The 26,838-nt window shown below is 47.6% G+C and overlaps 2 protein-coding genes across 2 annotated transcripts in view; one reads left to right on the plus strand and one right to left on the minus strand.

The window, feature by feature from the left end:
• abhd14b (abhydrolase domain containing 14B) overlaps positions 1–26,838 on the minus strand; it is a 598,368-nt gene that overhangs the window by 243,783 nt on the left and 327,747 nt on the right. The window lies entirely within an intron of this gene.
• The window catches only part of LOC144491472 (testis-expressed protein 264-like), a 405,312-nt gene that overhangs the window by 89,203 nt on the left and 289,271 nt on the right, over positions 1–26,838 (plus strand). The window contains exon 2 of the mRNA XM_078209340.1: positions 8,177–8,398. Coding sequence (XP_078065466.1) covers positions 8,177–8,398 — 222 coding nt within the window. The remainder of the gene's footprint in view (positions 1–8,176; positions 8,399–26,838) is intronic.

Below are 26,838 nucleotides of genomic sequence, written 5' to 3' on the forward strand. Positions count from 1 at the left end.
CCAGCCAGGTCTTAAAGGTACAGACAATGTGAGTGGAGGGAGCATTCAACACAGGTTAAAGAGATGTGTATTGTCTCCAGACAGAACAGCTAGTGAGATTATGCAAGACCAGGGGCAAGCTGTGGGGGTTACTGATAATGTGACATAAATCCAACATCCCGGTTTAGGCCGTCCTCATGTGTGCGGAACATGAGGACGGCCTAAACCGGGATGTTGGATTTATGTCACATTATCAGTAACCCCCACAGCTTGCCCCTGGTCTTGCATAATCTCACTAGCTGTTCTGTCTGGAGACAATACACATCTCTTTAACCTGTGTTTAATGTTCCCTCCACCCACATTATCTGTACCTTTTAAGACCTGGCTGGCTGTAGAGATTTGCATTCTAATTAGTATTCTGTAACTTGATTTCTGTGTCTGTGCACTTTTGGAGAACAGATAACCACTCCATCTGACGAAGGAGCTGTGCTCCGAAAGCTTATGGTATTTGCTACCAAATAAACCTGTTGGACTTTAACCTGGTGTTGTGAGGCTTCTTACTGTGCTTACCCCAGTCCAACGCCGGCATCTCCACATCATGACAACCAAGTTCCACACAGCAAGTTCTCACAAACAGCAATGTAATTATTAACGACTAACGGTTTCATGGGATTAATTTCTGGCTGCTTGCTTTTCTTTAGTCCCCATGTGGGGGATAGCTGGGTTCCACTCAATGGGACAAAGGATGGAAATAAAAAGGCATAAATCATTGGTAAAGTGTTTGGACTGTATCCCAATACATGTTACAATAATAAATAATTCAAATCAATCTGGCACAATGCATTGCAACAATATATTTATTATCAAGTATGGTTGGGATGTTTGCTTTATGTCCCCTTTAAATAATAAATAGTGATGACGCACTCAGGGAAGGTTCATTTGACCGTGCTGAGGGTCCAGGTCTACATTCCCTTGAGTTTACAAAAATGAGGGGTGATCTCACTGAATCTTGAGATGCTTGGAAGGCTAGATGCTCGGAAGCAATTTCCCTGGTGGGGGGAGTTTACACCTAGAGGCAACAATCTAAGCATAATAGTTGGCCGTTGAGGACTGAGAAGAGGGGAAACGGAGAGATGGTTGTGAATCTTTGGAGTTTTCTACGCTGAGTAAATTGAAGACAGCTATCAGTAGATGTTTTGGATATCAAGGGAATCGGGGGATAAGGGGGTTATGTGGAAAGATGGTGTTGAAGTAGATTGTCTGTGATTCAATTAATGATGGAGCAGGCTTGAAGTGTGGAAATGGCTTCTCCTATTTCTTAGGTTGTTAAATTAAACTGACTCGGAGTAGTTATTGAGCCAGCAGTGTGAGAGGAATGAGTGAATGTCCGAGTTACAGTCCTTAAATCAGGGGCGCCTAATACAGCTGTGTCACTTCACTTGTGTTGATGATTTCAGCTTCATTGTGGATGCTGACTTCCAGAAATCATTTTAATAACATCCTCCATTATGCCACCGTGTACAAATTTTAAACTAAAATATTGTGCACAAATTATTAACTACAGATTGTGCAGTGATTCACTCTTTTTTGTTAGTGAGGGATATGGGAGGAGACATGAAATCTGGATTCCCGTTCTTTCCAACGCATCCTGGTGAAAACATTCCTATTTCCCTTTTTCAAGAGAACCCTCTGACAGTTTGATTTACCTCCCCTAATGGCTGTAATTAAATAAAGAAATGATTCCTGTTTGAACTACAATTTGTGATCAAGGTTTTAGCTATGTTTCCCAGAGCAAACTACTCGAACCACAATGGATATTGAAGTCTTCTTTGACATAAGTAAAAATATCCAAGTCCACCAGATTTGTGAAGGTAGAAAGTTGAGGAATCAAATTCCAAACTTCTTCATGATCCATTTCAGACCATTGTGTACTGATTCTGTAAAGCAGTTGATGTGTGTTGTAGGACGGGGACACAGTCATCTCTAGTTGAGTCTTTAACTGTCACCAGAATGAAGGTGGAGGTTATCTTATCTGCCATAGGAGATTGGCTGTAACATGCTCATGTACAATTAAAAAGAGCCAATGAACATAACTGATCTTGTCCACACTTAACTCAAAGGATATCTGTGTTTGTTGTAATAGGTTAAAATGTTGGGTGAATTTGGGTGTCTGGCACTGTCTGGTGAAGGATCAAATATTAGACATTATGTGCTGGCTCTTTCTCTTTTCTGTAAACACTGCCATTACACCTAAGGCACCGGGTTAGACTTTCAGCTTTCCAGCCGGGTGAAATTGATATTGCCATTCTGGCTGTGTGTTATGAAAACCGTGGAATTTTCATTTCTATAACAAGTGGGAAATCACAGTACCAGCTTAATGCCAGAGGGGAAATATACCACATTGCTTCTAGATGTTAACTCATCTCACAAAAGTAAAAAGAGAGATGTTGAAACTTTTCTTCTTGCATTCATCAGGACACTTCACACGATTACCGATATAATGAGAAAACAGCAATTTAACAAGTGTTTTCTCCTTGTTTTGGCATTCTTGTTAAGTACTCTGAGTGCAGGATGAAAAGTTTCAACATGTCTCCTTTTGCAGCAGCTCTCAAGTTCTATACTACCATGCGACTATTTGTTAATAAATAGTTACAACATCACACCACTGTGCTCTGGGATTATGTGTGGATCTGAGTCTGCTGTGTGCAGGTTCATTGGGCCCCTTGTACATAACATTGGGAATGAAATGCAATCATGTAGAACGTGCTGTCACTAATAGAAACAGGGTTTCTTAAAACACTTGGAACTTAAATGAGTGACTTAAAAACAAGGCACTGGCGGGCTTCCTGACTGTTATAGTAACCGTAAAGAAATAGGAAATAATTATGAGAATGTACATCTGTGGTGCCACATATTACTGCTGCACATCGCAGTCACCGCGGTGTCACATGGAGAGCTGAAGAAAATACACTTGCATTTTGAGTTTAAATTGTGATTATTTCTAACTTTAGTAACCGGAAGGGGCGGCACGGTGACACAGTGGTTAGGGCGACACGGTGACACAGTGGTTAGGGCGACACGGTGACACAGTGGTTTGGGTGACACGGTGACACAGTGGTTAGGGCGACACGGTGACACAGTGGTTTGGGTGACACGGTGACACAGTGGTTAGGGCGACACGGTGACACAGTGGTTAGGGCGACACGGTGACACAGTGGTTTGGGTGACACGGTGACACAGTGGTTAGGGCGACACGGTGACACAGTGGTTAGGGCGACACTGTGACACAGTGGTTAGGGCGACACTGTGACACAGTGGTTTGGGTGACACGGTGACACAGTGGTTAGGGTGGCACGGTGACACAGTGGTTTGGGTGACATGGTGACACAGTGGTTAGGGTGGCACGGTGACACAGTGGTTAGGGCGGCACGGTGACACAGTGGTTAGGGCGGCACGGTGACACAGTGGTTAGGGCGACACGGTGACACAGTGGTTTGGGTGACACGGTGACACAGTGGTTAGGGTGGCACGGTGACACAGTGGTTTGGGTGACATGGTGACACAGTGGTTAGGGTGGCACGGTGACACAGTGGTTAGGGCGGCACGGTGACACAGTGGTTAGGGCGGCACGGTGACAGTGGTTAGGGCGGCACGGTGACACAGTGGTTAGGGTGGCACGGTGACACAGTGGTTAGGGTGGCACGGTGACACAGTGGTTAGGGCGACACGGTGACACAGTGGTTAGGGCGACACGGTGACACAGTGGTTAGGGCGACACGGTGACACAGTGGTTGGGGCGGCACGGTGACACAGTGGTTAGGGCGGCACGGTGACACAGTGGTTAGGGCGGCACGGTGACACAGTGGTTAGGGCGGCACGGTGACACAGTGGTTAGGGCGACACGGTGACACAGTGGTTAGGGCGACACGGTGACACAGTGGTTAGGGCGACACGGTGACACAGTGGTTAGGGTGGCACGGTGACACAGTGGTTAGGGCGACATGGTGACACAGTGGTTAGGGCGACACGGTGACACAGTGGTTAGGGCGACACGGTGACACAGTGGTTAGGGCGACACGGTGACACAGTGGTTAGGGCGACACGGTGACACAGTGGTTGGGGCGACACGGTGACACAGTGGTTAGGGCGACACGGTGACACAGTGGTTAGGGCGACACGGTGACACAGTGGTTAGGGCGACACGGTGACACAGTGGTTAGGGCGACACGGTGACACAGTGGTTAGGGCGACACGGTGACACAGTGGTTAGGGCGACACGGTGACACAGTGGTTGGGGCGACACGGTGACACAGTGGTTAGGGCGACACGGTGACACAGTGGTTAGGGCGACACGGTGACACAGTGGTTAGGGCGACACGGTGACACAGTGGTTAGGGCGACACGGTGACACAGTGGTTAGGGCGACACGGTGACACAGTGGTTAGGGCGACACGGTGACACAGTGGTTAGGGCGACACGGTGACACAGTGGTTAGGGCGACACGGTGACACAGTGGTTAGGGCGACACGGTGACACAGTGGTTAGGGCGACATGGTGACACAGTGGTTAGGGCGACACGGTGACACAGTGGTTAGGGCGACACGGTGACACAGTGGTTAGGGCGACACGGTGACACAGTGGTTAGGGCGACACGGTGACACAGTGGTTAGGGCGACACGGTGACACAGTGGTTAGGGCGACACGGTGACACAGTGGTTAGGGCGACAGGGCGACACGGTGACACAGTGGTTAGGGTGGCACGGTGACACAGTGGTTAGGGCGACACGGTGACACAGTGGTTAGGGCGACACGGTGACACAGTGGTTAGGGCGACAGGGCGACACGGTGACACAGTGGTTAGGGCGACACGGTGACACAGTGGTTAGGGCGACACGGTGACACAGTGGTTAGGGCGACACGGTGACACAGTGGTTTGGGTGACATGGTGACACAGTGGTTAGGGTGACACGGTGACACAGTGGTTAGGGCGACACGGTGACACAGTGGTTAGGGCGACACGGTGACACAGTGGTTAGGGCGACACGGTGACACAGTGGTTAGGGCGACACGGTGACACAGTGGTTAGGGCGGCACGGTGACACAGTGGTTAGGGCGACACGGTGACACAGTGGTTAGGGCGACACGGTGACACAGTGGTTAGGGCGACACGGTGACACAGTGGTTAGGGCGACACGGTGACACAGTGGTTAGGGCGACACGGTGACACAGTGGTTAGGGCGACACGGTGACACAGTGGTTAGGGCGACACGGTGACACAGTGGTTAGGGCGACAGGGCGACACGGTGACACAGTGGTTAGGGTGGCACGGTGACACAGTGGTTAGGGCGACATGGTGACACAGTGGTTAGGGCGACACGGTGACACAGTGGTTAGGGCGACACGGTGACACAGTGGTTAGGGCGACACGGTGACACAGTGGTTAGGGCGACACGGTGACACAGTGGTTAGGGCGACACGGTGACACAGTGGTTTGGGTGACATGGTGACACAGTGGTTAGGGTGACACGGTGACACAGTGGTTAGGGCGACACGGTGACACAGTGGTTAGGGCGACACGGTGACACAGTGGTTAGGGCGACACGGTGACACAGTGGTTAGGGCGACACGGTGACACAGTGGTTAGGGCGGCACGGTGACACAGTGGTTAGGGCGACACGGTGACACAGTGGTTAGGGCGACACGGTGACACAGTGGTTAGGGCGACACGGTGACACAGTGGTTAGGGCGACACGGTGACACAGTGGTTAGGGCGACACGGTGACACAGTGGTTAGGGCGACAGGGCGACACGGTGACACAGTGGTTAGGGTGGCACGGTGACACAGTGGTTAGGGCGACATGGTGACACAGTGGTTAGGGCGACACGGTGACACAGTGGTTAGGGCGACACGGTGACACAGTGGTTAGGGCGACACGGTGACACAGTGGTTAGGGCGACACGGTGACACAGTGGTTAGGGCGACACGGTGACACAGTGGTTAGGGCGACACGGTGACACAGTGGTTAGGGCGACACGGTGACACAGTGGTTAGGGCGACACGGTGACACAGTGGTTAGGGCGGCACGGTGACACAGTGGTTAGGGCGACACGGTGACACAGTGGTTTGGGTGACACGGTGACACAGTGGTTAGGGCGGCACGGTGACACAGTGGTTAGGGCGACACGGTGACACAGTGGTTAGGGCGGCACGGTGACACAGTGGTTAGGGCGACAGGGCGACACGGTGACACAGTGGTTAGGGCGGCACGGTGACACAGTGGTTAGGGCGACACGGTGACACAGTGGTTAGGGTGGCACGGTGACACAGTGGTTAGGGCGACACGGTGACACAGTGGTTAGGGCGGCACGGTGACACAGTGGTTAGGGCGACACGGTGACACAGTGGTTAGGGCGACACGGTGACACAGTGGTTAGGGCGGCACGGTGACACAGTGGTTAGGGCGGCACGGTGACACAGTGGTTAGGGCGGCACGGTGACACAGTGGTTAGGGCGGCACGGTGACACAGTGGTTAGGGCGGCACGGTGACACAGTGGTTAGGGCGACACGGTGACACAGTGGTTAGGGCGGCACGGTGACACAGTGGTTAGGGCGACAGGGCGACACGGTGACACAGTGGTTAGGGTGGCACGGTGACACAGTGGTTAGGGCGACACGGTGACACAGTGGTTAGGGCGGCACGGTGACACAGTGGTTAGGGCGACACGGTGACACAGTGGTTAGGGCGACACGGTGACACAGTGGTTAGGGCGGCACGGTGACACAGTGGTTAGGGCGGCACGGTGACACAGTGGTTAGGGCGGCACGGTGACACAGTGGTTAGGGCGGCACGGTGACACAGTGGTTAGGGCGGCACGGTGACACAGTGGTTAGGGCGGCACGGTGACACAGTGGTTAGGGCGACACGGTGACACAGTGGTTAGGGCGACACGGTGACACAGTGGTTAGGGTGACACGGTGACACAGTGGTTAGGGCGACACGGTGACACAGTGGTTAGGGCGACACGGTGACACAGTGGTTAGGGTGACACGGTGACACAGTGGTTAGGGCGACACGGTGACACTGGTTAGGGTGACACGGTGACACAGTGGTTAGGGCGACACGGTGACACAGTGGTTAGGGCGACACGGTGACACAGTGGTTAGGGTGACACGGTGACACAGTGGTTAGGGCGACACGGTGACACTGGTTAGGGCGACACGGTGACACAGTGGTTAGGGCGACACGGTGACACAGTGGTTAGGGTGACACGGTGACACAGTGGTTAGGGTGGCACGGTGACACAGTGGTTTGGGTGACATGGTGACACAGTGGTTAGGGCGACACGGTGACACAGTGGTTGGGGCGACACGGTGACACAGTGGTTAGGGCGACACGGTGACACAGTGGTTAGGGTGACACGGTGACACAGTGGTTAGGGCGACACGGTGACACTGGTTAGGGCGACACGGTGACACAGTGGTTAGGGCGACACGGTGACACAGTGGTTAGGGTGACACGGTGACACAGTGGTTAGGGTGGCACGGTGACACAGTGGTTTGGGTGACATGGTGACACAGTGGTTAGGGCGACACGGTGACACAGTGGTTGGGGCGACACGGTGACACAGTGGTTAGGGCGACACGGTGACACAGTGGTTAGGGCGACACGGTGACACAGTGGTTAGGGCGACACGGTGACACAGTGGTTAGGGCGACACGGTGACACAGTGGTTAGGGTGACACGGTGACACTGGTTAGGGTGGCATGGTGCCTCACAGCGCCAGGGGCCTGGGTTCGATTCGGAATTTGGGTGATTGTTCGTGCGGAGTTTGCTCATTCTCCCCGTGTCTGTGTGGGTTTCCTCCGGGTGCTCTGGTTTCCTCCCAAACTTCAAAGATGTGTGCATCAGGTGGATTAGCCATGATGAATGCGCAGGGTTACGGGGACGGGGGAGATGTCGGCCTGGGCGGGATTGTGGTCGGTGTCGACTCGATGGGCCAAATGGCCTCCTTCTGCACTGTAGGGATTCTATGTAAATTTAAGGGTAGTGCAAAGTTAAACTTGAATTCTGTTGCAGTAGTGTAGCAATGTAACTTTAGTACTTGTATCGGTGGCATTTTGTGTGTCATGAATTGAATTTTGTACATGTGAGTATGTCAGTAGACCCAGGTTAACATGAACTTTTATGATTATAGGAATCTGAAGAGAAGCTACGATATATCGCAGGCAGTATCCTGAGTGAGGGTGATGAGAAACCATCTGAAGAATTGGTCAAACTCTTCGAGAAATTCGGCTTCAAGATAATCTCCTTCCCAGAGGTCACACATGCTGTTATGGCATCTTTTCCTTTCACAACCTTCCTCTCGCTGCTCATCGCGATGTATAGAGTGTACCCAGTCTTGAATAATTACATCAAGGTAGGAACCATCTCACTGAGTCATTTAGTGGACGTTAAGCAATTCCTCATTTTCTTGGCATGACCCAGAATTGATGACGTGCATTTGGCAATGCCAATTAGATGGTTTTAAGCCTTGGCTCTCCATGAGACTGAAGCCAATAGCTTTAAAAACAGGCAATACAGAAAGAAGTCATGGTACAGCTAATTTTAAGCCTTCTAACAAAACAGGCACCAGGAAAACAGACATTTTGGAATATAACAGCATCGACTCTTGTAGCTAGTCCTGTGAAAAGCACTGCGGAACATAATATACTCTGTTATTTTATGATTGTAATGCTTATCGGTATCACTGATGCTGATTATATTAATTGGATTAATAGTATACCAACTGATTTCAGAACCACAAAAAGCTGAAATTCTATTTGTTGTCTGTGTATAATTGCTATTTATAATTTTGTACAATATAACATTGATTGATGTTGGAGTGTTTCATGTGATTTCTATTTAAAGATGTTCCATAATTGCGGGGGGAAAAAAACCTGGTAATTTCAAACTTTAGTAATTGTCTTGTAGGGAATAATAGATGGATTGAACACTTTCTTGTGTGTGTTGGTTAGTGTGAGTGTGCTGAAGTTCAGTGGCTGTATATTTCTTCACTAAAGATCCTTCGTTCTATACACACATGCCCATTTACTTTGTGATGTGAGGAAGTCATGGTGGGGTTAGCAGCGCATTATCAGGTTTTGAGAAAGTCGGATGGACCAGTTGGGATTGCTGCTTAAAAGAGCAGCGATGAGTGGGTACTTTGGAGGATGCTGTTATGAGTGGGATGGGAGGAGTGCATAGTTTCTGCAGCCGCACTAGTCTACAGGCCACACCAAAAGTGTAAATGTTTAATCGCTCACCAGAATGGCCAGTTGTTTACTTTCGCGATTGTTTGACAGAGAATAAAATAGACTTTAACCAGGTTTCTATGGATTTCTCAGCCAACACCCCCCCCCCCCCCCACCCCCAACCTCCAGTTGCTTGTCACACGATGAGTAAACTGATCTCACAGAAACCCCCATCTTTCACAATAGGGTTTTCAATCTCCATTCCAAAAAAACTTGCCTTGGGATTTCCACAGAATCCCTACAGTGCAGAAAGTGGCCATTTGGCCCATGAAGTCTGCACCGACTTTGCCCTACCCAGGCCAATCCTCCCCCCCGCCGGTCTGTCCTCATAACTCCACTCATTTACCATGGTTAATCCACCTAACCTGCACATCTTTGGACTGTGGGAGGAAACCAGAGAACCAGGAAACCCAAGTAGACTCGGGGGAAAACATGCAAACTCCACATCGACAGTCACCCAAGGCCAGAATCAGGCCTGAGTCCCTGGCACTGAGACAGGAGTGCCAACCACTGTGTTTCCTTCCAAACTATGCTTTCACTTGGACATTTTGAACAAGGATCCAATGCTAGGGTTTCAACCTCCCCTTTCAGCTTTCCTCTCTGTGAATTCAGGCTTCTCCTTCCAATCATTCTCTCCAATACTCAGCTATACCACCAGAACTCCCAATCTATGGAGTCTCAAACCTTTGGCTGTCTGACCTGTCCTCTGTTCTAGTGCTTCTCGAGTCCATTTTGCTCTGAGTCTGCTCCCCGTAGAAGGGCTCTCTTTAATTCACAGCCCTTTCCTCTGCTCCTCACTTTAATTTCACTGAACAGGACCTTGTTCAGATTCCTGTTCTTGTTCCTTGATTGGAATTCCTCACTGGGCATTTTTTTTGTACCACTCTCTGGTTTCTGGGACCTTCTGCGGTTTTGGAAAATCTGATTTCTGCATTTCCCTCTCCTGGCAGCTGCTTCCCACTGAACTAGTACTTTTCTGTTTTCCCTGTGTCTCTGTGGGCCTTCTGTTACAAGGCACAACAGCCCAGGTTTTTCTACTTTAATTAACTTCCATAAATCGGGCGGCATGGTAGCGCCGTGGTGGGGTGGCATGTTAGCACCGCTGCTTCACAGTGCTAGGGACCCGGGTTTGATTCCCGGCTTGGGTCATTGTCTGTGTGGAGTTTGCACATTCTCCCAGTGTCTGCGTGGGTTTCCTCCGGGTGCACCGGTTTCCTCCCACATTCTGAAAGACATGCTGGCTAGGTGCTTTGACCCGAGCAGGCGCCGGACTGTGGCGATTAGGGGAATTTCACAGTAACTTCATTGCGGTGTTAATGTAAGTCTTACTTGTGACTAATAAATAAACTTTAACTTTAAACCACTACCCACTTTGATAACACAGCTCTCCACTTCAAGGGTCATAAAACCTTATTAAAATGCAGGTATACAAACAGACTCTCAAATGTGCCGGCATAATTCTGAAGTGAAGTCAAAACACAGGCTTCCCTTTCTTAACACAATACAAAATCTAAATTAAACTTAAAAGCTACAGTTTATTCCTAACACCCGCAACTCCAATATAACTTGCATTAAATAGTGCAAGGTAGGGGACCGGCAGAGAAAAGACAATGGACGATCGAGGCTAGAGGAGTACTGTAAAAAAGATATCTGGGAAGCTACAATCCTGTGACCCATCCTGATTCAGTTTTCCTCTCGCATAATAAAGTTTTCCTCTCCTTATCACGGAGTAATATTACGTCTGCTTGTCACCTGCAGCATTTCAGTGCAGGTTGATTTTAGGCAAATATTCCCTTGTTTGAACTGAGGAAAAATCTGGTTTCTTGTGAAATTACTTAAAATTCTGCTTACCTGCCAAGTGTCACCATTAGCCTCGGTCTAAGAGACCTCGTGAGACTTTAAATGGGAATTTATAAATCATGTGATGTAGCTGAGCCTGCCATTGACCATGAAAATGGTCATTGGTGGCAGGCCACATTCACCTTTCTGTACTGGTCCTCCCATGGGCTTGGCGAAGACCTCCTGAGATGGTCTCCAAGGCTCTAGATGCATTCTATCCACTTACTTATCTTACCATGATGCTGCTTGTGAAGAATGTTGGACTTTAACTGGTGTTGTGAGACTTCTGACTGTAAAGAATGTAGTAAGAAGTCTCACAACACCAGGTTAAAGTCCAACAGGTTTATTTGGTAGCAAATACCATTAGCTTTCGGAGCGCTGCTCCTTCGTCAGATGGAGTGGAAATCTGCTCTCAAACAGGGCACAGAGACACAGAAATCAAGTTGCAGAATACTGATTAGAATGCGAATCCCTACAGCCAGCCAGGTCTTAAAGGTACAGACAATGTGGGTGGAGGGAGCATTAAACACAGGTTAAAGAGATGTGTATTGTCTCCACATCATGTAAAGAATGTCACAGAGATGTGATGTAATGTTAGAGGTTATAGGATGAAAAAAGAGAGGAATATATGCAAAAAAACCTTGGGTGGGGGGTTGGTGAACCCTTTCCTCTTTTCCCATTAGAAACCAATTTAATGCTGTACAAAATGCCTCCATTTAAATCCAGTAGCAATGGAAGTGATTGAAATATTTAGTGGGGAAAGAAAGATCTCAGTTGATTGTGACAGATGGTTGGGAAAACCAGTTTCTGATCTCTGAAATGGGAGCTATGCTGCAAGTTTGTCTAATTAACAGTTTTAGCTGGCGAGTATGCAGATAGATTGTCTGTTGTACCGTATATAATGCCTGTAGTCTTCCCAACTGGCTTTCATTACTGTGACCCACTAACAGAAATGTGTTTAATTATCAGGATCTGCGGTCGCTATGTGATCAAGCTCCAAAAATCACATTCCAGCGTCTGCTCTGACAAAAAGCTGCAGAATTTTGTTCAGCTTCTGAATACTAAGCTTGCAGCTGATGGGGGGAAGGTGGTCTTTGCTCTTTGTGAGGATCCTGTGGAAGTGTAAGTGTGAAGTGAGGCAGTATTGCTGTGAACGAGTGTTTGCAAGTCTTTTTTGTCACTTGCTTGCCAAACACGTGATGCACTAAAATATAATTGATGGCAAAATTTGTCATTGTGTAACAAAAACGCTGTGCGTGTGTGAAAAAGCTAGGCATGGCACTTGGCCACTTTGGTTTCCTTTTATCATTTAATTTGACATTGTGCTCCTGATCAAAAATCATATTCCTCCATGTCGGTTACCGCCCAGCTCCGTTTCTTATCAAGTCGGGTGAAATGGAGAATTATCAACTCAATAAAACCCCCTGTTCAAGGATTGAGCCTTTAAATATATTGCTTGGATTTGTGTGTCGAATCTGGAAAATCAGCTTGTGATCTCTGAGATATTATACCACAGAATGAGGTCGTTCAGCCCATCGTGACCATGCTGGCTGTTTGAAAGAACTATTCAATTAGTTCTTCTCCCCTGCTCTTTCTTCCCCATGGCCCTGCAAACGTCTACTTTTGAAGTGTATTTCCAGTTGTTGAAAGTTATTATTGAATCTGCTTCCCATGCCCTTCAGGCAATACATTACAGATCATCATAGTTGAATTTAAAATAAAAAAATGCTCATAGATTTTTTTTTGTCAATTATCTTCAATCTGTGTCCTCTGGTTACCTAACCTTCAGCCAGTGGAAACAGTTCATAGAGAATCATAGAATCCTACAGTGCAGAAGGCGGCCATTTGGCCCATCGAGTCTGCACCGACCACAATCCCACCCAGGCCCTATCCTCGTAATCCCATACATTTACCTCAGCTAATCCTCCTAACACTAAGGGGCAATTTAGCATGGCCAATCCACCTAACCTGCACATCTTTGGAGTGTGGGAGGAAACCGGAGCACCCGGAGGAAACCCACGCAGACACGAGGAGAATGTGCAAACTCCACACGGACAGTGACCCAAGCCGGGAATCGAACCCGGGTCCCTGGCGCTGTGAAGCAATAGTGCTAACCACTGTGCCACCGTGCCACCCTAGTTTCTCCCTATCTACACTATTTAAATCCTTTCCAAATTTCAATCTCCCTTCTCTGCTTTGAGGAGCACAATCCCAACATCTAATCTCCACATAACTACTTTAGCTTGTGCTATGTAGCTGATCTTTGAAACCATCCAAAATCTTTCGAAACAGTGTTTGGCTTATACACCGAGTATAAAATGCGAATTGCTGCTGCTGGTTGTCGATTTGAAATGTTATTTTCAACAGCACCAGTAATTTGCACTAAATTAATATGGCATGGCTTATTGGATAAATTAATGGTACAGAGTTACCTTTAATCACAATCAAAGTGTTTTGAAATGGTCAAATTAATTGTCAGATGATGAACTGCTGGCCATTTTGGTATCGGGATCTCTTGGTAGTCTCTGTAATCTTGGTCTTCTGTCACAACATTCGACTGTTAGGTTCCATAAAGCGGCTACACCAACTAGTCATCGGTGAAATCTTTGCTGGACTTGGAGTTTGATTTGGTCCACCTAAGTGTGTCGGTACACGTTGCATTTCCGGTGACAATTTAACCATTCAGAACATTTTTGAGATGCCACACTGATACAGGCTTCTGAGGATCAGGCGGCACAGTGGTTAGAACTGCTGCCTCACAGCGCCAAGGACCCAGGTTCGATTCCTGACTTGGGTCACTGTCTGTGCGGAATCTGCATGTTGTCCCTGTGTCTGCGTGTATTTCCTCTGGGTGCTCTGGTTTCCTCCCACAGTCTGAAAGACGTGCTAGTTAGGTGCATTGGCCATGCTAAATTCTCCCTCAGTGTATCTGAGCAGGCGCTGGAGTGTGGCGACTAGGGGATTTACACAGTAACTTCATTGCAGTGTTAATGTAAGCCTACTTGTGACACTAATAAATAAACTTAAAGCAGTATCTGCTCCCTGTTCTGATGGTGTATTTGATTCTGCACATCTTCTTCAGGACAGATCTCCCCACCTTCTATCCTTACACCAGTTTTCACTAATGCTGTGACTACCCTCATTGCAGCACAGTTACTTGACAAGTTAGCAAATATTACAACTTTTAGCTTGAAAGTAGCTTCGTAATTAATTCCTTTTGCTAGCGGATCCATTTCTGTTTGTCACTCGCCATGTCATGCGCATTCTGCACTGTGCATCTTAACACAAAGAACAGTACAGCACAGGAAACGGGCCCTTCGGCCCTCCAAGCCTGTGCCGCTCATTGGTCCAACTAGACCATTCGTTTGTATCCCTCCATTCCCAGACTGTTCATGTGACTATCCAGGTAAGTCTTAAACGATGCCAGCGTGTCTGCCTCCACCACCCTACTTGGCAGCGCATTCCAGGCCCCCACCACTCTGTGTAAAAAACGTCCCTCTGATATCTGAGTTATACCTCGCCCCTCTCACCTTGAGCCCGTGACCCCTCGTGATCGTCACCTCTGTCCTGGGAAAAAGCTTCCCACTGTTCACCCTATCTATACCCTTCATAATTTTGTAAACCTCTATTAGGTCTCCCCTCATTCTCCGTCTTTCCAGGGAGAACTCCCAAATGTCTTCTGCACAACACAGTCCGTATTGCCTACTTGACCCTGTGCACTGATTTACATTATGAGGTAAGTAAAACAGGTATTTTTGGGGTGAAAAATTGAGGCCAGCTACTATTGGGGCTATTGTATTTTGTAGATGAAAAGGGGGGTCAATTATAGACAGAGTATAAGCCACAACAAGATTTTTGACACCAAAGTAATAGTCCTTATAATTTGGGGTGATTTATATGCAGCGATATACGGTAAAGTTTTCCATTCTTGGTATCAATCTGGTAACCCCTTCTGCTCCATCTCCATGTTTGGATGAACAATCCAAATACAATTGAGTGTTGGTAGAGATTTATTGCAAGCAACTGAAATGCAATCAATATTGAGTTCACTCTGATGTACCATTACTTTTTAATTGTAGAGTTACTTTTATCTTAAAAGGCAGTTGTATCGTGGTATTGTCACTGGACGAGTAATCCAGAGACCCAGGGTAATGCCCGGGGGACTCAGTTTCGAATCCCACCGCAGAAGATGGTGAAATTTGAATTCAATAAAAATCTGGAATTAAAAATCCAGTGATGACCAGAAACCATTATTGATTGTCGTAAAAACCCATCTGGTTCACCAATGTTCTTTAGGGAAGGAAATCTGTCATCTTTACCTGGTCTGGCCTTCATATAACTCCAGATCCACAGTAATGTGGTTGACTCTTAAATGCCCGTCAAGGGCAGTTGGGGGATGGGTAATAACCGCTGACACAGGCAGAAAAACCTTTAAAAAAAAGTAGCTAATTGTGAAATTGGCAAGTGAAATGCACCCATGTTGTTTAGGACAGTAGTCCCCATGAATTCTGGCTACCTAAGTAAGATGAGCAATGTCATTGATTCCACTCCCTTGGATGGGTCTGTAAGAAAGGCTGCCAGAATAATTTGCTGGAATAATATTGCATCCTAATGATGACACTTCTGTATTTTCTATTGGCATGCATCGTGGTCCAAAATGTGTCTGGCTTTTATGATGGATGTCCCCAGTTGTGGCCAAGGCCACAATGTTGGCATCCCAGTCCAAATCTAAACACAGAGACATTTTAGTTGTGAACTCTGTGATTAACTCTCTGCCCTACATATAGAGATTCAATACAAGCCACAATCTCAAAGCATGGCTCTATCAGGTGTTAATAATATCCATGTTTAAATGTGCTCAGAAATTTGGGTAAGCACCAATTGGCGAATCGATGTATTTGATTCTAGGTGACTCCACACACAATAAATGAAACTGCTCCGAAAATAATCATAAAACAGATTTTGCTTGGACTAATCAAACAGCACTGTCTTGGTTGGTTGATCGTTCAAAGCTCATCTGGTATGGACGCCTCGTGTGCAACCTGAGTCTTGCCTTGCCAGAGCACTAGCTACTAAACTGTCACCAACATGGAAGAGGCTCGGGCAAACACAGAATAAGATCGCAAGATCACTTGGATGGATCTTACTATTGATGAGGAATCAATGAAGCAGAATGGTTGGAAGTAGCTCATAGCAGCGATGATTTCCAATGGATAGGTTTCTAGAGGATGACTTGAAACAGCTAAGCTTATGCATCCTAATGTATCCTGTTCCTGCTTCTCACGGCACCTCATGTTGCACTAGGGACTGCAGGTTAATCAATGTTAACACGGGCGTAGAGTGCTGCTTTTCTATTTTTAAATAATGAAGATGCATACAGAGGGAAAACTGAATATGCAGATTCATAATAGGATCACAAACGAGTCGCAGAGTCTAACCTTATTAATTCTTCAAATACAGTCTTCCTTTGCAGGGACTTCTGGTGTTCTCTTTGATGATTTCCCTGAGCCCACACCCAGCAAAATATAGATTGTCCAGAAAACTGGAGCCTTGCATTTTACTAATAAACTCCACAACTGCATCAAAACCATTGCTTGGCTTCACTGGTTTCCTATAAGCATTAGTGATTGTGGTAATTATCAAGGAGTCTTCCGGCTATCTGGCACAGGAAGATCATTGCACGGATCCTCCTCAGTTGTCTGCTCCCAAGGCTGAAGAATTCCTTCCAGAGTCCATGGTGTGGGTTTCAGCCATTGAGAGGCACCACAGACATCATTGTCCCTGCACAGCAAGGAACAGCAAGCACCATGGTGTTCTTTGACCTCATAAAAGCTCTTGACTCTGGTAATCGTGAAAGCTTATGGGGTCTGCTCCTCAAATCTGGCTGTGTCACCATCCTATACCTACTCCACAATGACATACAGACCACGAACCTCACCATAAATCACCAAGGACCCTAACTCAGTGAAGACTGGGGTCAAACAAGGCTGCATCATGGCAGAACTCTCTTCTCCATTTTCTTCACTGCAATACTGCATCTCACCCCCAGCAAATGACCCATAGGTGTGGAGGTCATCTGCAGAGCAAGGATAAGGGCAGCAGATGCTTTGGAACATCATCACCTGCAAGTTCCCCTCCAAGCTACACTCCTTCCTGAACATTGTCCTATATTATTCAGTGTCGCTGGGTCAAAATCCTGGAACTCCCTTCCTAACAGCATTGTGGGTGAACCTACACCACCATGGAGTGCAGCGGTTCAGGAAGGCAGCTTGCCACCACCTTCTCAAGGGCAATTAGTGAGGGGCATAAATGCTGGCCTTGCCAGCGATACCCACAACCCATGAAATAATTTTTTAAAAACGCAAAGTGTTCACCTAATGCTGCCTTCAATCCAAAACCAAATCACTCCAACCTTCGTCAGAGAGCCTGAGTATACAGGTGAGGCCTGTGTATACACTCGCTCAGAAACTAAGCTCCAGGTCATTGACTCCTCCTCCGAATATGTATCTTTCTGTAAAACTGGAAAACTAAGCTCCTTTCCCAATCTGCTCCCAGAACCAAACACCTCCCCCATCAACATGATCTTGGAAAATGTAGGTCATTTTCTGTACCCCTTGACAAAGGCAGACATAGAGGACAAAATTCCTCATTGTCTCCAACATGCCAGCTCAGCCTTTGATCAACTGAGGAAAAGAGTATTTGACGACCAGGTTCTGAAACTTGAGACTAAGATCATGGTTTACTGGACAGCAGTTTCCCCGTGCTCCTTAGACTTGGACACCTACAGCAGTCACCTTGAAGCACTGGAGAAGTACCTTCAGTGGCATCTTTGCAAGATCTTCAAAATTTGGTGGCAAGAAAGACAGTCCAACAGCAGTGCCTCCTCCCAAGCCAACATGCCCAGCATCGAGGCACTAATCTTTCCAAAGCTCTGCTGGGCGGGATATGTGGTCTCTGTTCCTGAAACCAGACTCCTGAAACAATTGTTTTACTCAGAACTTGGTTGTGGCAGGAAAGTTCCAAGATAACAGCGAAAAATCATTAGGGATGTGACCAAACATCCCTACTGACTCATGGGCGGGCCTGGCTTGTGACTGACTAAAATAGAGCAATTTACTTAGGAAGGCACCAAACACATTGAGAGACTTTGTCGGAAGTATGGGCAAAGTCAAGGTGTCGGAGGGAGCTCACAAACTCCTAGCATCTTGAATGCCAGGCTCTTCATACATCACCTGCCCCACATGTGGTGTGCATTGGCCTTTACCCATTTCACTGAGTGGCAGCAAGTCTCAAGGCACTGCCTAAGTAGAAAATATGATGTGGAGATATGTGGAGAACACAAGGAGACAGCCAATGAACCGGAACAGCAGACAGAGAGACCCGCAGTGCAACCGAAGAGGAAAGAGTCGAATTGGACTCCTCCGGAAGGCCGCTGCCCTCGACTTGACATGTATGCCCAAGCCATCAGGAGGTGCGTCAACACCAAATTCATCAGCCGCACTCACAAGACAGCACCGAACATCACCCAAGCACAACGCAACGCCATCCACGCTCTCAAGACCAACCGCAACATTGTCATCAAACCAGCAGACAAAGGAGGGGCCATCGTCATACTGAACAGAACGGATTACTGCAAAGAAGTGTACTGACAACTGAACAACGAGGAACACTACAGACAGTTACCCACAGATCTGACCAAAGAACACACCCGTCAACTCAACACTCTGATCAAAACCTTTGATCCGGACCTTCAGAGCACCCTCCGTGCTCTCATCCCACGTACTCCACGCGTTGGAGATCTCTACTGCCTCCCAAAAATACACAAGGCAAACACACCCGGCCGTCCCATCGTTTCAGGAAATGGAACCCTGTGCGAGAACCTCTCCGGCTATGTCGAGGGCATCTTGAAACCCATTGTACAAAGAACCCCCAGCTTTTGTCGCGACACTACGGATTTCCTACAGAAACTCAAAACACATGGAGCAGTTGAACCAGGAGCACTCCTCGTCACAATGGATGTCTCGGCACTCTACACCAGCATCCCCCATGACGATGGCATTGCTGCAACTGCCTCAGTACTCAATGCCGTCAACTGCCAGTTTCCAGATGCAATTTTACAACTCATCCGCTTCATCCTGGACCACAATATCTTCACCTTCAACAACCAGTTCTTCATCCAGACACACGGAACAGCCATGGGGACAAAATTCGCACCTCAATATGCCAACATCTTCATGCACAGGTTCGAACAAGACTTCTTCACCGCACAGGACCTTCAACCGATGCTATACACTAGATACATCGATGACATTTTCTTCCTTTGGAGTCATGGTGAGCAATCACTGAAACAACTATATGATGACATCAACAAGTTCCATCCCACCATCAGATTCACCATGGACTACTCTCCGGAATCGGTTGCATTCTTGGACAAACGCATCTCCATTAAGGACGGTCACCTCAGCACCTCACTGTACCGCAAGCCCACGGATAACCTCATGATGCTCCACTTCTCCAGCTTCCACCCTAAACACGTAAAAGAAGCCATCCCCTACGGACAAACCCTCCGAATACACAGGATCTGCCCGGATGAGGAGGATCGCAACAGACACCTCCAGACGCTGGAAGATGCCCTCATAAGAACAGGATATGGCGCTCGACTCATCGATCAACAGTTCCGACGCGCCACAGTGAAAAACCGCACCGACCTCCTCAGAAGACAAACACGGGACACGGTGGACAGAGTACCCTTCGTCGTCCAGTACTTCCCCGGAGCGGAGAAGCTACGGCATCTCCTCCGGAGCCTTCAACATGTCATTGATGAAGACGAACATCTCGCCAAGGCCATCCCCACACCCCCACTTCTTGCCTTCAAACAACCACGCAACCTCAAACAGACCATTGTCCGCAGCAAACTACCCAGCCTTCAGGAGAACAGTGACCATGACACCACACAACCCTGCCACAGCAACCTCTGCAAGACATGCCGGATCATCGACACGGATGCCATCATCTCACGTGAGAACACCATCTACCAGGTACACGGTACCTACTCTTGCAACTCGACCAACGTTGTCTACCTGATACGCTGCAGGAAAGGATGTCCCGAGGCATGGTACATTGGGGAAACCATGCAGACGCTACGACAACGGATGAATGAACACCGCTCGACAATCACCAGGCAAAACTGTTCTCTTCCTATGGGGGAGCACTTCAGCAGTCACGGGCATTCAGCCTTGAATCTTCAGGTAAGCGTTCTCCAAGGCGGCCTTCATGACACACGACAGCGCAGAGTCGCTGAGCAGAAACTGATAGCCAAGTTCCGCACACATGAGGACGGCCTAAACCGGGATGTTGGATTTGTGTCACATTATCAGTAACCCCCACAGCTTGCCTCCTGGGCTTGTAGAATCTCACTAGCTGTTCTGTCTGGAGACAATACACATCTCTTTAACCTGTGTTGAATGCTCCCTCCACCCACATTATCTGTACCTTTAAGACCTGGCTGGCTGTAGAGATTTGCATTCTAATTAGCATTCTGTAACTTGATTTCTGTGTCTGTGCACTGTTGGAGAACAGATATCCACCCATCTGACGAAGGAGCTGTGCTCCGAAAGCTTATGGTATTTGCTACCAAATAAACCTGTTGGACTTTAACCTGGTGTTGTGAGACTTCTTACTGTAAGTAGAAAATAGCCAAGGGATCGGCTGTAAGTTTATTCTTCTCCTACCTTGTCCCTGTGACTATCTCCATTCATAAGGCCATGCCCACAAATACTGTTCCTTCATTGCCCTTTCGAGTCTTGCCAAAGGTTACCGATGCAACTTAGTTTCACAACTCCAGCTGAGTTTGTTGAATTTGACTGACTGGACCAGGTTTCCCCCAGACACACTGGGTATGAGATGTTTTATTTAGACAGGTTAATAGAAGCATAGAATCCCTACAGAGCAGAAGGAGGCCAATCAGCCCATCGGGTCTGCACCGACTCTCTGACAGAACATCCCATCCAGACCCTATCCCCATAACTCCATGTATTTACCCCACAATCCTCCTTACCTGCATATCTTTGGGCTGTGGGAGGAAACTGGAGCATCTGGAGGAAACCCACGCAGACACGGGGAGCACGTGCAATCTCCACACAGTCACCCAAAGCTGCAATCGAACTCACTTGCATCCCTGAAGCTGTGACAGCAGTGCTAACCACTGTGTCACCATGTTGCCCTAAGGAATAAATTACTTCTTATTTATGATCTGTGGGGGGAAGAATATTCAAAGCATAGTTTATTATTAGCATTTTCCAACCCATTGTCTGGATGCCTTTTCACTTAAAAACAAAAAGCTTTTGGATACATTTGGCTTTAAAAAGCAACATTTAAAATGGATTGCTTTTCCCAAATCCTGTCTGTGGTGAAAAAATAGCCCAAAATCACAAAACATGACAGTTAATGTTAATTTCCAATTAGCAACATAACACAAAACCTCCAGCGAGGATTGCTGAGTTTGAATGTCAGGCTCAATTAGTTCTGGTGCTTGAATTGCCCCTTCCTGACACTCTCCTGCAAGAAGAGTAAACTTCAGTGAACTCAGCCCAGTTGCTCGGGAGAAATTGCGAGAATTCTTGTGTTTCACTTTTGACGAGAAGAAACAAACCAGAGAAAAATGAACCCTAATTTTTACCAGCCCAGTTATTGTTTCCAAAATCTCTTGCATTGCAAGGTGACAAACTGGTAGGACTGTGCAGGTATTAAATTAATTTGATATATTTTTTAAACCATTATGTTGCAACTAGCTGAAGTGTGGCAGTAAATATAAGATTGACCGCAATGAGTGCAAGTTTCTGCACTGTATTTACTCACATTCACAAAGCTGTTGCAAAGCAAGTATTAAAAGTGAGCATTCCCAGCAGTGAAATATTAGCACAGTTTAAAAAGAAATCCATAGACCATTTCATGACCACTTCAGTTGATATGTTACATGCATTGCGACCAAGAAAAGCAGACTATTCACTCCGACGATTCTTGCATCGACACACTGTGAAAGCTATTGTATAGCTTTTCCATTCCCTTTTGAACAGAGTATGAACCTGACTTAGCTTGACCATGTTCTCATTCAAGGAATAAGGAATGGATTTGTGTCTGTTAACATTTCCCTTCACACATTGGGAAATAGTGAGGTTAAAAACAGAAAATGCTGGAAAAACTCAAATGGTTTGGCAGCATCTGTGGGGAGTGAAACAGAGTTAATGGCCCAACTTCACGGCCGCATTGTGCAAATCTTGTTAGAGTGGAGTGGGACCGTAATATTGCAGGTGAGGGGGTTAGTGCATTCAGTGCCGGTGCCAAACCCCATTGTGATCCTCCCAGCAACCGCTCCCAGACGTAATCTGGTTCCCGTCCTTACGGGCAGAAAGCAGAGTCCGTTTGAGGCTGGATCTTCCCTGCTCCCCGGATTTTCTGACTTTCCAACCCTTGGGCACAGCGAGAACCAGCGAGAGTCACAACACTATTTGTCTCCACAAATGGAAACCTGGTGTGCATTAAAGCCCCTGGGTGGTTGGAGGCATGGCTGGACAGTACCAGTCTGGGGGGGATGTGAAGGGAGGGAGTCATGGCGAATGGGGGCGGTGGCAGGAGGGGTATTAAAGAGGGACCCCTTGGGAGGATGCCATCGATCTTTGTTGGGGAGGGGTTGGGGTAACATCTTTTCAGTGTTGGGGGGGGGGGGGGGGGGAGATCCTGATGTCCATGGGGGGGAGGAAGGGGTAGCCTTCAATTTCAATTTGAGATTGGGGCACCCTTTAAAAACGGCACCCAATCTGTGAGAAGCTGGGCTTGCCGGTGTGTTTAGGCCTGCCCCTCAGAATTGGTGCAAAACCCAACCCCTTCCCTTAGTGTGGGAAAATTGCGATGGGATTCACACTGACATTCACACTGGTTTTCTCACCCCAAATGGCATTTTGTCATTTTTTGGGAAAATTCCACCCAATAGTTCAGGTCCAATATGACTGGAACTCGGGAGATATCAAGACCTTGACAAATATCCAGGACAGGCTGACTGGAATAGAATCCCTACAGTGAAGAAGGACACTCATCGAGTCAGCACTAACTCTCTGAAAGAGCATCTTTCCCAGGGTAACTCCTCCAATCCCTGCTTTAGAAGCATTTAGCTTACCGCAACAGAGAGCTTTCACTTTATAATGGGGGTAGACCAGGGAGATTTGACCAAGGCTTTAACAATAATGAAGGATCTAGACCGGGCTTGCCCAACATAGTCCAGCTCACCGAGGGTTTACATCCTACCCACCAGCCAAAGTTCAGATTGTGGAAGGGGCTGCTCCTCCAATCACTGGCCCGATTGCTCCTGCCTTTGTTGTCGATAGACCTCGTGAGCCAATTGGCAGCAATGAGGGAGAGAAATAGTCTGTGATTGGAGCAGCAGTGGGAAGGCGATGATGGCTCGATAGGCCAGCTGGTCTTTTCCCAAGTGTCATTTCTGTATGTCTTTAATTCAGATCCCGGTTTAAGCACAGTCACGGAAATGAGGGAGAATGATGTTGACTGACGATGTGACTGTCATCCACTCCTTATCTTTACTTCACTGCACAACAGTAAACTTCAGTGCCAGTTTTCTCTCCTGCTTACTTCATTTATGTCTGATTTCACAAACTGTGTGCCTCTACAGAGATTCAGTTAAAGCTTCTCGGTAATTGGGGGTGGCACTTTGGCAGCCTAACCTTAGTCCGAACCCCAATCATAAATCTGGCTGAACACAGACTTTAAAATGTTCCAACAAAAAGCATTGTGGACTTCCACTTCCTCCCCATTTGGTCATGGACAGAAGGATGGATCTTGACTCATCCACTTGGCTAACAGGAGGTCTTGTGGAGCAGTGGGTAGTGTTCCTTCCTCTGAGCCAGAAACTCCGGATTCGAGTCCCACTCCAGGACTTGATGGCCAAGGAAGGTGCATTCACAAACTGGCCAAACAGGTTGAGTGTTACCCTGTTTCAACAGGCCAATGGCTGGTGGTAAGAGCAGGAGAGATTCCTGGTCAGCCATGCTTGATGCGGCTTGGCATAAGCTTCTGCCGACAGCCTGGTGACCTGTTCCAGGAGTAACTAGCGATGGAAACAGACAAAGGTCTGCCTTAGTGTACCACTGGGTGCGAGAAGAGAATTGGAACTTGGCTAAACGTGGTCTGCAACAAGGAAATCTGTAAAGCACTGATTGTCGGCGAATTACTGCACTTCAGCCTAGAATTACATTTTAACTTTTCACTGTAGTGTCTGAGTATTCAGATCCAGTTGGTCAAAGCAAGCCAGCTGCGTGCTAAACCTAATCTGGCGCTGTGACAGCACTGCCTTAGCAGTTACAATTCACAGATGGCATGGTGGCACAGTGGTTAACACTGCTGCCTCACAGTGCCAGCGATCCTGGTTTGATTCCCAGCTTGGGTGACTGTCTGTGCAGAGTCTGCACATTCTCCCTGTGTCTGTGTGGGTTTCCTCCGGATGCTCCGGTTTCCTCCTACAGTCCGAAGGATGTGCTGGTTAGGTGCATTGGCCATGATAAATTCTCCCTCAGTGTACCCGAGCAGGTGCCCGAGTGTGGCGACTCGGGGATTTTCACAGTAACTTCATTGCAGTGTTAATGTAAATCTACTTGTGACACTAATTTAAAAAAAAGTCTTTATAGTTTGTCTTGTTGACTGAAGAGTTGAGAATGGTGATACAGTGATGCTATAAGTTGCTGAACACCTCATTGAATTCTGTTGGTTCAAGGCCAAGAATTCCTTCAGAAGGGAAGAAAATAAATATCTGAGATGTTTATGAGCCAACCTGATCCTTCCAGCAGCCTAAGTACAGAGCAGCAGCAAGCCGTGAAGCCAGAGTGGACAAGTGCAATAATATTTGAACAAAATATACCAAGAAATTAGGGTGAAGGAGGAGGAAATGAGGCAAAAGGTATGTCCTACTTTTTATCAGGCCACCGTTTCTCTGAACTTCAGTACGATCCTGTGAACACAAAACAGTTGAGCGATGCAGTTGCCTGAAGCATGGAGTGCTATTCAGGATGCGTGGGTGGGATTCCTGCTACAATGTTCCTTTGGTGCTTTTATTAGGAAGGTCTTGACTGTCTCCATATGGCAAGTAAGCAGCTAAGCTGAGATGGCTTGTTATTGAAGTGTCTAACCCATATGGCAGTGAGTAAGCACCAGCAGGGCGAATGGCTTTCTTCCCATGTTCAGCAGGGATACAGTGCCTGTAATTAACACTAATAAGGAAATTGACTAGTGGAGTGAAAGTGTTTTTTAAAGGGGTATGGTTCATTATTTCTGGCTTGCAATTGAGTAAGTTCATTTTCTTATCAGAACAGCTTTTAAAATTATTCACCCAAAAGCTTAGGAAAAAATCCAAAACCAATAGGAAAATAACACCCTTGCAAGATAGCTCTTTGTGATACAAATACAAAATGATGTAATGGAAAACACCAGTGATTTGAGTTGTTATAGGGGTATCCCAGCAGACAGTGAAGTGTTCTTCTTCCAAGACTTTGATGCCAGAATCAGGAAGGACATGAGTCCCTGGAAGAGGTGATAGGTAGGGAAGGAGTAGGGAAACCAAACTCCAATGGAATCCTTGGACTGACAAAATGTCGAGAACATGACCTTGTCATGATGAATACCCTCTTCTACCAGCGAGACAAGCACAAGACCTCACAGCAACACCCACAGTCCAAACACTGGCTGTTGCTTGACTACGTTATCATCTGAGACCAGAGCTGCAGAGATATCTACGTCACCTGTGCCATGATGGGCACCATCCATTGTTGAACTGGGTACTGCCTTATCTACTAGCTCTCAGCCTGGACCCCCCCAAAAGGTGGAAGCAATAGAAACGATGCCACAAGAAAACCAACATCAAAGGCCACAAAGATCCCACCAGGGCTGCCCTTCTCAGTCAGTGTTTCACTGCCGAGTTCTCAATCTGCAGCCAGCAGCAGCTGAGTGCGTTCATATTGATGACTGAACCGAGAGTCTGCAAACAGATCCTTGGTCTCTTTACCAGGAAACAATTAACTGGTTCGATGAAAAGGATTTAAAAACCCAGACCTAATGAGGCATAAGCGCAAAACGCTCATCGACTGGAAAGTTCACCACTACGTTATCATCTGAGACCAGAGCTGCAGAGATATCCTCATTTTCCCGGCCCCCACCAACCAGGACTCTATCACCGGGGCCTTCACTCCGCTGGCCCCCAACCCTCCAACCCAGAGAGCTGCGACCTTCTACAGGCCCCAAGCACTCCCCATCCCCTCTTCTACAATCGCTCCACACTTTTCTAAAAATCAGCGTGCACTGCTTAAAAATTACTAATATTGCTCTTTTAAATTAACTTGCAGGTCTAGAGATCCACTGAATCCGAAGAAAGACCCTGACCTGGCAGTGACCCGGAGAACATTAATACATGGACCCGGCCATCGGCTCACCCCAGAGACCCCATTCACTCACCAGCCTTCGACCCGTCCATGTGAGTGGGTGGTCTGGACATCCTCCAACCTCCCAAATCAAACCGCAGCCCGACAGCGACCCGGAATGCCCAACCGCGCAGACCCGACTGCTGATACAGGAACCGCAAACAGGGTAGTAAGTCCTCCACCCACACACTGACCAAAGAGAAGAACCTCACTGGATGCACCCACACCCTTGATACTGTAGACTATTCACA

Source organism: Mustelus asterias, chromosome 3 (genome assembly GCF_964213995.1).
Source record: "Mustelus asterias chromosome 3, sMusAst1.hap1.1, whole genome shotgun sequence".
NCBI lineage: Eukaryota > Metazoa > Chordata > Chondrichthyes > Carcharhiniformes > Triakidae > Mustelus > Mustelus asterias.